At 44.7% G+C, this 15,691-nt stretch overlaps 1 protein-coding gene across 2 annotated transcripts; it reads left to right on the top strand.

Moving 5' to 3' along the window:
- Positions 1-3: 3 nt before the first annotated feature.
- On the top strand, positions 4-15,008 carry KARS1 (lysyl-tRNA synthetase 1). Of its 2 annotated transcripts, XM_003998260.4 has the most exons (15): positions 26-162; positions 2,675-2,854; positions 4,482-4,641; positions 5,604-5,769; positions 8,336-8,429; positions 8,798-8,984; positions 9,070-9,195; positions 10,112-10,231; positions 11,496-11,658; positions 11,768-11,941; positions 12,100-12,185; positions 12,524-12,609; positions 13,259-13,385; positions 14,091-14,234; positions 14,723-15,008. In XM_003998260.4, exons 2-15 carry the CDS (start codon positions 2,709-2,711, stop codon positions 14,819-14,821), a joined length of 1,878 nt encoding a protein of 625 aa, XP_003998309.1. In that variant the 5' UTR covers positions 26-162; positions 2,675-2,708; the 3' UTR covers positions 14,822-15,008. The 2 variants fall into 2 exon arrangements, with proteins under 2 accessions (XP_003998308.1, XP_003998309.1); XM_003998259.5 differs by lacking the exon at positions 2,675-2,854 and having other exon boundaries at positions 4-162.
- Positions 15,009-15,691: the final 683 nt, after the last annotated feature.

The following is a 15,691-nucleotide window of genomic DNA, read 5'->3' as shown; positions in this document are numbered from 1 at the left end:
GAGCGCCCGCCCCCTCCTCTCGGAAGAGGCGGAGATTCCGGCCGTGACCTGGAAATTGCTGTGCGACCCTCGTCCCTTTTAGGTCGGGCCCTCGGGAAAGATGGCTGCGGTGCAGGGGGCTGAGGTGAAAGTGGACGGCAGCGAGCCAAAACTGAGCAAAAAGTAAGTGTCGCCGTGAGTCTTTAAGGTCTTTGCGCCCGGACAGTCCGGGCTAGGATGCGCCTCGAGGCTCCGGCCGAGGCGGCTGTGCCTATGGCCTTCCTGCCGGTTCTCGTGGGTCTGGACACGCCGGACGTAGCCGCTAAACCGCGAAACTACATTCCCCAGGTTGCTCCGGGGCCCGGCTCTGGCGGAGTCCTGTCGTCGCATTCCTGGAGTTAGGGTATACAGAAAAATGAGAATTGACTACAGAAAAACGAAATTTACTCCTTCCTTTACCTCCTTCTGGAAAAAAAAAAAATGCTTTCTTTTATTGCCGAGCCACGCCTCGCTACCATTGGAAGGAAGTTAAATACCCGAGCTTTTCGGGAAGACCTTGAAATTTTCCTTGGCCTCACCTCGGCTTTTCTGAATCTTAAGTATTAAATGGATCATTTCTAAAACTGTATTGTGCACCTAAATACGTGGATTATTTAAAGGATCTGTGAGTATTGAGTGAATGACCGATGTCCAGTAATAGAATATGAGTCCACCAGTCTACTAGGTGGCACTTTCAAGCACTGCTGGGTAGATCTTAGTTACCCACTCTCAAATCCTTGGTGTGTGAAGATAAATATGAATGTATCAAGACTAGCCGCCCTTTAACTGGCTATGTTTTATATTCCTGGATGTATACCCTCTCAAACAGGGTTCTTCAGTTGAAGCACAGAACACCAGCAATGATTTGTTTTTTCAGTACTCCCAAGGAGGGGCATAACTAGACTATTCCAGAGGCAGGAGAAAAGTTAATTCATTACAAATAATGGCTGCCTTACCGCATTTGGGCTCCGTTCTTTTCTGAATCCTGATGGAATAGGCCCTTAACCAGTAAAAATTAATTTTCTTTTTGTGTCTCTGGATTTATGCTTCAAATATTCAAGAAAAATGAGAAAGGAAACATTAAATGTAATGGTTTGATGGCACCCTTCTGAAGGTAGGATACACATCTCTACAAATGTTTGGAACCTGGTCTCAGACTTCTGCCTTTGGGAAAATTGATTCGACTTTGATCTGTTACATAAATATAGTTGACCCTTGAGCAACTCAGAGGTTGGGGCACTGACCCACCATACAGTGGAAAGTTTGAGTGTAACTTTGACTCCCCCAAAATTTAACAGCCAACTGTTGGCTGGAAGCCTTATCAATAACCTTAAGGAGTGGATTAACACGTTTTGTATGTTATGTATGTTGTGTGCTTTATTCTTAGAATTAAGTAAGTTAGGGAAAAGACATCTCTTAAGGAAACCATAAGAGGTGGGCACCTGGGTGGCTCCGTTGGTTTAGTGTCCAACTCTTGATTTTGGCTCAGGTCATGATTTCACATTTCCTGAGTTCGGGCTCTGTACTGACAGCACAGCACAGAGCCTGCTTGGGATTCTCTGGCTCTCTTTGTCGCTGGTTCTCCCCACCCCCCACCCCCCACCCCCAGCTTGCTCAACAGACTGAGCCACCCAGGTGCCCCCACCCTACTACTTTTTAAAGCAGCTTCTATATGTCAGACATAATGCTAGAACCATACAAACTTTCTGTCTAATCTCAATAATAACTTTGCAAAGAAAATATTAATGTCTGTTTTTCAAATTAATAAACTGAGGCTCTGGGCGACTGAATACGTTAAAGTGTGCACTCCTAAAGTGTGGTCTGTCACTGATCGAGGCTCTGGAGCAGAGATCTAAAACCCAGTCCAGAACTCCACAGCCCATGCTCTTTACACTGCCTGCACCTTACTTCCCCACATTGTCTAAGAAAATCTGCTGTTAACGTATATAACTCTAGTGACCATGGGCTGAAAGAATTTTTTTTAACGATTAACATTTCCTTCTGTATCTTAATTGTTCTTGGGACTTCCTTGGTCTGCCTCTTCATGAGTACCATTTTATGCCAGTTATCTTCTTCAAGTTTAAAAAGAGATGGGCTGCCTGCCAGGTGACTCCTTCCCAAATGAAAGGTCAGATTACTGTAGTCCAGGATCCTTCCTGAAATTCTCTTTTCCTCCTTGTTCCTAGAGCTCAATTAAGTCTTATCTTTGACTCAGAGGTGCTTTTGTGTGGCTTGCTTTTAGCTTCATCTAGAGTTTGCAATTGATAGTGACATTTCACGTGCTTCCCATTGCCATCTTTGTCACCAGGGTTTTTTAATCTCCAAGAGAGAAGCCACATGTCAGGGGCTTCGGAAACACCACCTCAGGTCCTGTCTCCTATTTTCTAGGTTGTCGTGATCATTTCTACCTTTAAACTATGGGTTGCCTTACTCCTGAGTTTTAACCCAGATATGCACCTTTTTACCATAGCAAGGACAGAATGTTGTCAGTTACGGTTGCAGCACAGTGAGTTACAGGGTTGTCCTCAGTTAAGAGGGTCTTGAGTGGAACACTAAAAGGTCGTGCAACCTCCCCTACCCATAAGAGTAGGACTGCTGGTTGGGTGTATATGTACTGTTTTGTCCCATCTGACACCACATCTCTGTTTCCTGTTAGGTGGTGGTAATCATTAGTTCCGGGGTGTTCTGCCATGTTGACGCAAGCTGCTGTAAGGCTTGTTAGGGGGTCCCTGCGCCAAACCTCCCGGGCACAGTGGGGGCAGAGGGAGCTGCGACTGTATCAACTTGCTCCTTTCACAGCGCTTCACAAGGACAAGCCACTTTCTGATAAAAGAAGGTTGGTGCCCTTACCTTCGTTGTTGCTCTGGGAGCAAAACTCCTTCCTTACTTGGGTCCTTATTTGTTAAGCCTCTGACTCTTTGCACTTGTTGCTAAGGAAACAAAGAGCTCTACTGCCAAAACCAATAGTGGTTTCTCCTTTTCTCTTTAATAAATTCAGATTCTCACTCTAAATTCTTGAGATGACTTGTGGATCTTATTCTACAACAGTGCCGAGAACAAACGTTCCCTTTCCTGTCTTTCTGAACTTGGTTTGCTCCCGAGATTAATTCGGTTTCTAGTCTTTGTTCTATCTCTAGGATCTTTTTGAATTTCCCTTAGGATTAATTTGATTTTCCTTAGGATTAATTTCCATTCCTAGTTGAATGGAAAACAGGTTTTTTATGTTAATGCCAGGAAGAACCAAATAGGCTCTGATGCCTACTGACTGAATTACAGCACAGTAAGCCTAGCACACAGTTCTGGAATGATTGTATTTAAAACTGTTACAAGACAGATTACATCCAGAGACGCCTACTTTGAAGCCCTCAGAGTCCGTTTTCTTAAAAATTAGTATTTCACATCACCAATTTATTTTTTCGATTGAGTCACTCTAAATTCATACTTAAAATTAAAAGTGTGCCATAAAGCCAGATAATATACAAGCATGACTTGGTATAATTTGCTATGGTTATTATATAATATTCAGCTAACATTGGTGGTTTGAAAGAATGACCAATTCTGTTTGAATACTGAGGATATCCTCTACACAAACCTGTTTGGTTTCTGGGTTCAGATAGCAAGATTTCAGATCAGAGTGAGAGATTGGACCAGCAGTGTATCCAAATCTAAGATTTCTTTCCTGGGTGCAGAGCATAAAGGGTTTAAGACAGTAAAGGATACCTAGAATGGCTCTCATTTGCATGTTAACTAAATGCTAAGGGCAGGTCCTATCTTTGCATACATTATTACAGTCTTCACATTTGGGGAGGGGAGTGTCCTCTGTTATTTACATTTCACAAATGGGAGGTCATGTGCCCAAGGTCATGTAATTGCTAGGCAGGTATGTCAGGATTAGGTCCCAGGCAGTCTGACTCCAAGGATGTTATATTACCCCCTACTCTATGCTGGTTTGTACACTGTTCTGCCCCATTTGTTGTCTTAGGTCCGGCTACAGTAGATGGGGAGATCAACACTGAGAGTCACTGTTAATACACTGACCAATGCTGAGGGAGGGATTGTCAATGGTGCGTCTCCTTGAACTCAGAAGAGCCACCTCTCCGTTACCCTAACCTACCCCAGACTAACCCACTCCTTGGAGAGGTGTAGGGAAGGGTGGCAGACAGAGCCAGACCATGTTGCCTCTTCGGTTTTCCTTTGTCCTGGGGTATCCTGATTTTAGTTTGGGATCTCATGTTGGAAAGCAGAGGGTGAGGAAGATCTTTCACATCTTTATTCTAAGCTTACTTTTTCCTTTGTTTCATTCACGTATAGAGTTGACTAAGAGACTAGAAGTGGAGGGGTAGCACCAGGCAAGAGCATTTCCCCCCAGGCTGTTCATATTTTTGATCTGTGGTTATGGGGCAGAACATAGTAGAGGACTCTTCAGGTATCTGTCACATTGAACATTTGCATCTTGCCAACAGTGAGCTAAAGAGACGCCTGAAAGCTGAGAAGAAAATTGCAGAGAAGGAAGCCAAGCAGAAGGAACTCAGTGAAAAACAACTAAGCCAGGCCACCACTGCCGCCACCAATCACACCACTGACAATGGTGTGGGTGCCGAGGAGGAGAGTCTGGACCCGAATGTGAGTCCCCTGGACCACCACTCTGGCTGGGCAGGAGGAAGCTTCTGATGAAGCTTAGGGCAAATTCCTTGGGACCAGTGACTAAGAAGAGAAATAGGAACTGAAAACAAGCTGTGAACCCTGGGTTGCTGCAGATGGGTTAGGGGAAGGGGCAGTGGGAGGGAGCTGCCACTACGTCTGGTTAAAGGCACAGGCAATGAGCATTTCTCTAATCAACTCCCAGTAGGTGGTTGGGAGAATCAGTACTTCCAAGTGACTGATTATTCTTCCCTGAAACTAGCTGCGCCTCATAACAAATCCAGAAAAGGTATCTCCGTAAAGATTGACTAGGGTTTACTCTGGGCCAGAGATTTGCAAATTTTAGTCCATAGACCGGATCCACCTTTCCTTGCTTTTAATCTCATCTGTCGTCCCTGGTTTTGAAAATTGTATTGGAGCACAACCATGCCCGTTTTTTTTTTTATATGTCTAAGGTTATTTTCACACTACAACAGCAGAGTTGAGTGGTTGCATCAGAAAAGGTGTTCCTTTTTTACATCCTCCAGGCCCCAGAGTCTTGTCTTGGGGAAAAGTCTGACATGTAGCCAGGGGTAGGAAGGTAGGAAAAAAGGTAAGTAACTCACTGTGCAGATGCATCCGCAAAAGTGGCAACCAAGGCCACCTGTACAAATTAAACTTAGTATTTTAGGCAGAATTCCCATTTTCCTTTTCATTGAATCTTGCATTTTGGAATTCTGGCCTTCGTTTCCACCTGTGGATTTAGCCCCTGTGCATATTTTAAGTGCAAATCTCACTCCCATCTTGGGATTTCAAAGGTGTGGAGGGCTCAGTTAAGGAGACCTCACTGTATTGGAGCCACTCTGGGGCAAAATACGGTACTCTGCTAGGTGGGCCACTGGTCTGTTCGGTCAGGTTCCATTTCTCAGAGGCTCTTTTTTTTTTTTTTTTTTTTTTGTTAATAGCAATACTTCAAGATCCGCAGCCAAGCAGTCCACCAACTGAAGATCAGTGGGGAAGACCCGTATCCACACAAGTTCCACGTAGACATCTCGCTGACTCATTTTATCCAAGAATACAGTCACCTGCAGCCTGGGGACCACCTAACTGACATCACCTTAAAGGTGGCAGGTAGGAGGATTCCCTGGCAGTATGCTGAGCTCTCACGGCAGACAGGCCGCTGCAGCAGCACAAAGAAAGTTCTGGGTTGGTCTTGCTTTCAAGTAGCCTGTGTCGCACGAGCCTGTGTCGCACAGCACGAGGCTGTGTTCACGAGGGACAGTGCAAGTATATCCATTCACAGAAAGAAGTAGAGCAGCCCCGAGACACGAGATTGTGTTCCAGATGAGGTGATGCAGCAGAGGAGGGGGCATTCTCTGAGGGGAACTCCTGACCTGATGCCGCTGCTACTTCATCATCCTTTATGAGGACGTCCCCTTACCAGTGGGGGCCACAACCCCGTGTTCCTAAAAATTCCCACCTGTGGCCTAAGAAGTTTTGCACCGGGACTGTATTTTTAGAACATTGTTATTTTGGAGGTCTAGCATCTTGCACAGGATCTTTTCCTTAATTTAAAAAAAAAAAAAAAAAAACCTGGGGCACCTGGTTGGCTCAGTCCATACAGCATGAAACTCTTGATCTCAGGATCATGGGTTTAAGCCCCACATTGGGCTTAGAGGTTACTTTAAAAAATCTGTCTTTATTTGCCCCCCAAAAATAATAAAACTACTAATTGTAGAAAATTTGGGACATTCTAGGAAGCAGAGAGGAATTGAATTACCCATAATCCCACTACCCAGAGAGAACCTCTGCCAGTACCTAAATGCCCAAAGCTTAAAGTCCAGTAATTCTACTAAAATATGTCTTGATGTTAGTTGCTCTGAGTCTACATTCTCAGGTACAGAGTGCCGTTTAAAAATGTGTTTTCAAATTTTTTAGGAAATTTTTCTTCAATGTAATTTTTTTGTTGTTAATTTGGGAGGGAGAGCAAGCACAGGAGCAGGAGAAAGGAGCAGAAGGAGGGAGGGAGGGGGAGAAAGAGAGAAAGACTATCTCAAGCAGGCTCCACACTCAGCGTGGAGCCCAAGGCGGGGCTCGTTCCCAGGACACTGGGATCATGACCTGAGCTGAAATCAAGACGTGGACACTCAACCGACTGAGTCACCCAGGCACCCCTTGAATATATTATTTCTTTGGTTTTTTTTTGAGACTCCTTTTATTCATATGGTGGATTTTCAATATGTCACTTTTTTCTCAAACCTTTTGTACCTTTTTCTTTACACTTTGATGTTTAAATTTTGTCTTTCTTTCCTCTGGGTTTCTCTTAAAGCATTTCTGTATTCACTCTTATTTTCTTTTAGTTCAGTCTTCATTCCTGAAATGGCTTTTTACTTTATTTCTGATTTTTTCATGTGTCACCTCATTTCTTAGTTTCGATGATTCTAATGTGGGTATTTTTGTTTCACGGCATTTTCTTAATGTCATTCAACTTACTGTGAAATGGAATTTTTGTTTTTTCTGGGCATGTCCTTCCTGAGTGCTTTTTTATTTAATAACTGGTATTTGATCTCAGTACTTTTATGTTGCTTATTTTTATGTGAAATTAGTTTTTCTCAATGTTTTCTTTTTTAATGTTTATTTTTGAGAGAGAGACAGAGTGTGAGTGGGGGAGGGGCAGAGAGAGGGAGACACAGAATCCAAAGCAGGCTCCAGGCTCTGACCTGTCAGCACAGAGCCTGATGCGGGGTTTGAACCCACAGACTGTGAGATCATGACCTGAGTGAAGTCAGGCACTTAACTGACTGAGCCACCCAAGCCTCTAGTTTTCCTCAATGTTAAGGGAAGCTTGATTCAAATAGCTTTTCCAGCTTCACTGAGCTACCTTTTCTGTTGTTTTTGTGAAGTGTTCAGAATTACAGCAGCTTGCTTTCTGAGATACCAAGATTCTCTTCCCTCCTCACTTTTGTCGGACCCCTTTGTGGTTTCCTGGTCTTTTCCAGTTTTATGGGGCCTTGTCCTAGAAGGGAGCCCTGGTTAGTAAATTAAGAATGTTCCTGGGGCTATGCTGAAGGGCTTCAGCCCCTTTAGACCTTATGCAGCCCCAACTCCCTCTACTCACCCACGTGGCAGTGGGCACATCCCCTCCTGGGTTCAGCCGCTGTCCTCCAGTTAGCTGCCACGTTTTCCAGTGACTACCTATGGCCGATTTGGAGATTTCCAGTTCTCAGATTCAGCAGACACCCCACAAAGGCTCCCCTACAGCTTTCTCCCATATGGGGGTCTTTGGTGGTTTGCCCCACTGCTTGTGTTTGGGGATTCTTGGGAGTATCCTCCCACATAATTTTGTTGTAAATGTTGTCCATAGCTTTTTGGCCTTGCCTGTGTAGTTGTGCTTTTTATTTTAATGGGAGGACTGAGGTAGAGCCGAAAACTGTGCTGCCACCAGCGCTGCCGTTTTCTGGGAGTCCAGTAAACAACTTTAAAGCCAGGTCTTGCTGCACTTCTTTAAATGGTTTAAGTAAGATTTTTGTCATGAAGGAAAAGACTGGGCTTAAGTCTTGGGCTAAAATCGAATTGTTCTGGTCTGTGTTGATAGGGCATTCTACCTAGATGTAAACATTGCAGAGGGAACTTTTTGGGCACTGATGCCACAAAATGGCTTCTCGTTCTGTCAGTGTTTTTGTTGTACTTTTTCTAGGTAGGATACATGCCAAAAGAGCTTCTGGGGGAAAGCTCATCTTCTATGACCTTCGAGGAGAGGGGGTCAAGTTGCAAGTCATGGCCAATTCCAGGTATGTAGAAATACCGCGTTGCGGGCCTTTCTGGATTGACCCAGGGCAACATGGTTGGGGACCACGTGATCTTCCTTTCTCATTGGCATTTAAAGTTAAAAGCGGGTTATGGTTGGGTAAGGCTGAAAAGAGAATAAAAAGGCCATTTGGTCACCTAGAGAATTAGAACTGCCCTCAGGTTGTGCGGCAGTTGCAGATAAAAGATAACACTCTAGCAGTTGACAGAAGAGTCTAGATTCTTCCCGGGCTCGCCCAAACTGAGCACCAGCAGTTTAGTGAGGATTCCAGGGGGCAGTTTTAAAAACTAAACCAGTGGTTGGTTTTAATTCGGAATATCATACACTGAAGTACGGTTTTCTTTCACTCAGGAATTACAAATCAGAAGAAGAATTTATCCATATCAATAACAAACTGCGTCGGGGAGACATAATTGGAGTTCAGGGGAATCCTGGGAAGACCAAGAAGGGTGAGCTGAGCATCATTCCCTATGAGATCACACTGCTGTCGCCGTGTTTGCATATGTTACCTCACCTCCACTTTGGCCTCAAAGACAAGGTAAGATCTGTGGCCTCTTCGCTGTGGTCTGTCATAGCGTTGAATTAGACTTGGCAATGATTTCTGTCTGTTGCTTTTGCTTTAGGAAACACGATATCGTCAGAGATATTTGGACTTGATCCTGAATGACTTCGTGAGGCAGAAGTTTATCATCCGCTCTAAGATCATCACATATATAAGGAGTTTTTTGGATGAGCTAGGATTCCTGGAGGTGAGAGAGTTCTTACCTGTCACGATGAGCTAGCTGCCTTGCTATGCCTGCCTCTTACTATTCCTTCTCTTCCCTTTTCCATGTCCTGTATCCATACTATTCATGCTTAGCGAAAAGTCCCTTTGATGGCCAGTGTCTTTGTCCCACCTTGTTTTTTTTGTGCCCCGATGAGGAAGGCAGGATTTGAATTCTAAGGTAATGGACAAAGTGTAGGGCTGTCTACCTACTAATGATGTCATGTTCATTGAGTTACCAACTCATTTTGCTTTTTTGTAGCATTAAGAAAAAAAAAAAAACTTTTAATTATATGAAGAAAGGTAAGTACACGTGTAAAACAAATTCAAAGAAACAGAAGCAAAACTGAAAGTCCCCTTTTGTATCTCCCAACTCACTTTCTTCCCCAAACTTGAGTTTGATACATATCGTTCCACACCAGTTGCTATGCATATATAACTACATACTGAGCATGTTCTACATGAGGTACGTGTGTAAACATTTTGGAAGCGTTTTAATTTTTGTTTTAAACATAAATGAGGTCACACTACATGTATTCTGACGGACCTGCTGTTTCCTAGCCCCCCCCCCCCCATAGACATTGGACCTTTTTGCATGTCTATAACTAATTCAAAGAACATAAACAGTTCAACTTACAGTGTTTATTAAAATATAATTTATAATTTGTGGAAGTTTATGGTACTGTGTTAATGGTGTTTGGTATTAATGGAAATTGAGACACTTCTAGAAAATCAGAACATCTCTACTTCTTTTGTCAAGCACTTGCACATTACTGTTAAACTTAAATTTCACTTAGGGATATAACCGGCTAAACTATATCCATGCACAACATGAGCTACCCCCAAGGCCTCTGGTTTGCGGACCTCTGTCTGAGGACTCAGTGTATCTCCCTGTCTTTTAGATTGAAACTCCCATGATGAACATCATCCCAGGGGGAGCTGTGGCCAAGCCTTTCATCACATACCACAATGAGCTGGACATGAATTTATACATGAGAATTGCTCCAGAACTCTACCATAAGGTAATAAGTAAGAAGGTGCCCTGTTCCTGGGAGAAACAGAGGCCGGAAATCCATTGGCTAGATAGATGTAGTTAGAAATAAAAGGAACAAAGAGAGTAGAACAGCCAGGAGAGTATTCTAATTTGGCACGCCTGTGAGCGTTAACACTTCTGGAAATTCTCTACAGGATCAGTAGAGCATTGCAGGTCAGAGGGCAAAGGGATTGTCTTTCTTAGATGTATAGCTCCTCCTAACCTGCCTTGGTTCTCATAATATTTTAGGTTTATTGTCTTCCTTACATTAGGTCTGATTTTAGTCTTTTATAGGAAGCTTGATATCTGTCCAAAAATTGGAAATAAAGATTTATAAGTCACCAGAGTAAATACCAGAGACTGTCATTCAAGGTTCTTAGTTGCAGACAATAGAACCTGGTGTAACTAGTTTAGGCACAAGAAAAATGTATTCAAATACATAAGGAAGCTCACAGTCCCAAGAGGATCAGTGAATCAGGCTTGGAGACACAGGACTAGGAATGATTCTCAGGTCCATCTGGGCTCTTCCCATGGAGAGCCCAGATTTTTTTTTTTTTTTTTAATTTTTTTTTTTCAACGTTTATTTATTTTTGGGACAGAGAGAGAGAGCATGAATGGCGGAGGGGCAGAGAGAGAGGGAGACACAGAATCAGAAACAGGCTCCAGGCTCCGAGCCATCAGCCCAGAGCCCGACGCGGGGCTCGAACTCCCGGACCGCGAGATCGTGACCTGGCTGAAGTCGGACGCTTAACCGACTGCGCCACCCAGGCGCCCCGAGAGCCCAGATTTTTCTACTTGGGACAGCTAACACAGCTCAGAACCGCAGCGCTATCCATTAGGACCTCTGCAGTTACTACCTCTGAAAGCTAGATATCTCTGGCCCCCTTCTCCAGGAGGAATTCTGCAATACCTACATCTTCTTTCAGTAGCATTCAGAAGCATGGGCATGTCTGACTGGTGGGGAGCTTGAGTCACGTGCCTGCATCCTAACCCCAAGAGAGGCCTCTTTCTTGGGGAGGCTCACACTCACAAGATGGGGTGCTGTCTTGACAAAGGAAGAGTATTCAGAGGTCCTGGGCAGCCAAAACGAATGATGACTATCCACTATGAGGGTCTAAAGAGAGTAGGGTGTTCGACATTTGGGTAGAGACCTGAAAACATGCCTCAGCTGTGAAAACCAAATTAGTTTTGTAGACGGAAACTTTCCAGAGTCCTTGAGATTAGCTGCCATGACCTTGGCCATGTGTTGTTAGATCCTGGTGGTTGGTGGCATTGACCGGGTTTATGAAATCGGACGTCAGTTCCGGAATGAAGGAATTGATTTGACTCACAATCCTGAGTTCACCACCTGCGAGTTCTACATGGCCTATGCAGACTATCACGATCTCATGGAAATCACGGAGAAGATGATTTCAGGTGACCTCTCCTATTCCCTTTTGTCTTTCACATGTGTCTGAAGGGCTGGTGTGCTGCTTGTAGGAGGACTTCCTGTCGGTCCTTTTCAAATGGTAGATTTCTTTCCCAGGGATGGTGAAGCATATTACAGGCAGTTACAAGATCACCTACCATCCAGATGGCCCGGAGGGCCAAGCCCATGAGATTGACTTCACCCCACCCTTCCGGAGAATCAGCATGGTTGAAGAACTTGAGAAGGCCTTGGGGGTGAAGCTGCCAGAAACCAGGCTCTTTGAGACCGAAGGTAAAGTGATGCACTCCTCCACTGAATGGCCCTCCTTTCTCTTCAGCTTTGAATTAGATGAGATCAGGGCAAGAATTTTCCCACACTGTTCTTTTCATACATTTTTTTTACTGGGGTAATGTGATTCTTCTGTCCTGACTTGTACATTTGTATTACAGAAACTCGTAAAATCCTTGACGATATCTGCGTGGCAAGAGCTGTTGAATGCCCTCCACCTCGGACCACTGCCAGACTCCTTGATAAGGTGACAGACCGTGCTCTTCGAGTACATGCCCTCATCCAGTGGTAACCAGCCCCCTGCTCCCTGGGAAGGTGAACTCCACTGTGGAGAACTAACTTACACAGCCTCACAGGAAAGCCCTAATGAGAGAAATAAGAAAATTAACCAGTTTTGAACTGCTGTTCTAAGCTCTGTACCGAGTAGTTACGTAATCTCAGTCAAACCTTACCAGCCATGGAGAGACTTATGATAAACCCTTGTAGCATCCGGTAGTGGGTAGGAGCAGAGTCCTTCTGCCAGGACTGGAACAATCAAAATGCCATCAGAAGGGATCTGTAGCTCTGCTTTGCTTTCTCCTTAAGCTTGTCGGGGAGTTCCTGGAAACAACATGCATCAATCCTACGTTCATCTGTGATCACCCGCAGATAATGAGCCCTTTGGCCAAATGGTAAGATACAACGTGGTTTTCCAGTTACCTGTTGCTACGTAACAACCTCAGAGTTATAGTGGCATAAAACAACAGTTCTCAAGATTTTGTGGGTTCACTGGGTAGTCTTTCTGCTCTACAAAGTGGTAGCTAGGGTAACCCAAGCAGCTGTAACTGGAAACTCGGGCACCTTCTTTCTCCTCCACTGGGTTCTTGTTCCTCCAGGGCCTCTAAATGTAGCTAGCCTCTGTCTGGGGCAGCATAGCCTGAGCTTCCTTACGTAGTGGCCAGGGTCCAGGAGGAAGGGTTCCAAAAGAATAAACCCCAGTGTGCAAACACGTATCAAGCCTTTGCTGATGTCCCATTGTCCAAAGCAAGTCATATGGGCAGCCCAGAGTCAGTGTGACAAGGCACAGAAGGCCATGAATTCAGGAGGTATGGTTCAATGTAACCATTTACCACCCACGTGTGTTGTGAGGATGACTAAAGCTTCCTTGTGTCTAACCCTCCTCACCGTTGCACCAAATGGTTTGGTGCTAGAGTGCATACAGGCTTCGGGTCTCATCCGTAACAGTTTTAAGTCAACTAGAATCCAGGAACTCTTGTGTTTGTACCAGGTGTTATTAGAGAACCTGTATGTTCAGCCTCTCCTTTGGTCTCCTATCTCCAGGCACCGCTCTAAGGAGGGTCTCACTGAGCGCTTTGAGCTATTTGTCATGAAAAAGGAAATCTGCAATGCCTACACCGAGCTGAATGACCCTGTGCGGCAGCGGCAGCTCTTTGAAGAACAGGCCAAGGTAAGGAAGGAGAGTGCGAGTCAAAGGCATTTACTTCATCCTGTGCCCACTCACTAGAAAATATCAGCCTTAACTCTGGTCTGTGTTACTGTATGCATCTCTTAATGACTTCAACAGAAATGAAAGATAAAGCCACAGGCTTCACTGGAGGAGGTCATATTTCAAGATGGAGAACTTGACTAGTTTGGGCCTTAGAATTTCCACATAGGAGCTTAGACATGATAGTGTCTGTGTGAGGAGTGTGATACTTGCCTTGAAAATACGTTTGTGTAAAAAGAACATAATTTTTCTTAGATGGTACATTTATTAAGGTGGGTTGGGGATAAGAGGCAGATAGATTAACGAAGATCAAGCCCTCACAGGCTGCCTGTGATGGCTGGTTTCAGGAAATGAGGGAAAGACTCTTAGGAATCCTTAGTCTCTGAAAATCAGTCTCTTTGGACGCACCAAGTTGTCCGGGACAGTGGAGGTGTTTCCATTTCACAGAGAAATGCGCTTGTGTTCTGAAGTGGGGATCGCCAGACTTGACCGGGTCTTTGAAAGAAACGGGTCCATCCTGAAGTTACTGGGAAACCAGTTCCCAACAAGTGCTTGGTTTCCAGAGCATTCCTGGAATGGTCATCCCTCTAAACGTGTTAACGTGCTTGCTCAGACACTGAGAGACAGCGTGGCCTGAGACAGTGTCATTGTTTGGTTCTCTTCTAGGCCAAGGCCGCTGGCGACGATGAGGCCATGTTCATAGATGAGAACTTCTGCACTGCCCTGGAATACGGGCTGCCCCCCACAGCTGGCTGGGGCATGGGCATCGACCGCGTCACCATGTTTCTCACAGATTCCAATAACATCAAGGTACGTACTGGTCTTCCTGCCGCACCCACTGCCCTGCAGGAGCTCTGCTCTCAGGGGCAAGGCGTGGTGGGCCTGGAGAGCAAAGGAAGGGCTTCAGGCAGAGCAGTTAAAAATGACTCTACAGGATGATGACCAGAGGATCTGACATTATGAAATTTGGGTTTTTTTCTACCTGAGGCAGAAGGAATACTCATTGTTTGCATTTCTTGAGGATCCAAGGAACACACCAGGCCCTCTGCAGCCATTATGTCATGTCACTTAAGTCAGCCCTACGAGGTAGAGAAACTATCGTTATCTCATTTTTGCAGATAGGGAAATCCTATTTTAAGAGAACTCTGTGTTCACTCATTCTTTTTTATCTTCTAAGTTGAAATACCAGCACAGATCTCTGGATTTGGGTGGCAACAGTAACCAGAAGCAAAAGGAATGGTTGGATGGTTGTGAAAAAGAGCGTGCTTCTTCCTTCAAAGTGATTTTCTCTCCTGTAGGAAGTACTTCTGTTTCCTGCCATGAAGCCCGAAGACAAGAAAGAGAGTGGAGCCACCACGGATACATCAGAAAGTACAACAACTGGTACTTCTGTCTAGAAAATAATAATTGCAAGTTGTGTAACTCAGGCTTCTCTGCGTTTCTGCACAAGATCAAGGACGGCAGGGGAATTTTTGTGTGTTGCTGTCCATTTGACGAGCACCGTTCAGTTGGGCCACCAGACGAGAGAAGAGGAATTAAGAATTCCTTTTTACTCCTTGTTCCCAAATAAACCATTTGTCTCTACTCTTGTCTCCTGACTATTTACCATGGAATGTCAGCTTTTACTCAGACAGCTGGCCTAGTGCATGGTTAGCATTATATCACTTTATTCATTCAAGTTTATGTTAATATCTGCTCAGTACCAGGCATTTTTCTAAGGGATTAAGGACACAGCAGTGAACAAAAGGCAAGTCCCTGCTTTGGTGGAAATTTCATTCTTTTTTTAGGGGTTGAGGGCAACTAAATATGTATTTCTGGTAAATACTAAGAAGAAAGGGGGGTAAGGGGACAGAGGTGCTATTCTAGAAAGAGGTGGATGGGGACAGTGCTATTTTAAATATGTGATCAGGGAAGACTCTTCTAGGTGACATTTAAGTAGAGAGCTGGAGACACGTCTAAGGGGAAGGGCAATCCAGACCAGAGGACTGCATTTTCAAGGACCAGCAAAGGGTCTGGTGTGGCTGGAGGAGTACGGAAAGATCCCTGTAAGCCATGCTGAGGAGTGTGTGTTTTATCATGAGCGATGTGGGATGCCATTGGAGGGTTTTGCATAGAGGGCTTTCAAAATACTGTTCTAGTTAGCACAGGGAGGGCAACAGTGAAAGGGAGATGACAGTGCCAGTGGTTTAATGTAACAGAGATGCTTACAAGTGACGACTCTACCTGTTCCTCAAGTCGATAGAATTTGGTGATGGGATGTGGATCAG

Source organism: Felis catus, chromosome E2 (assembly GCF_018350175.1).
Source record: "Felis catus isolate Fca126 chromosome E2, F.catus_Fca126_mat1.0, whole genome shotgun sequence".
Classification (NCBI taxonomy): domain Eukaryota; kingdom Metazoa; phylum Chordata; class Mammalia; order Carnivora; family Felidae; genus Felis; species Felis catus.
The sequence above is the reverse complement of the archived record's forward strand: the minus strand, read 5'-3'. Positions and strand labels throughout refer to the sequence as shown.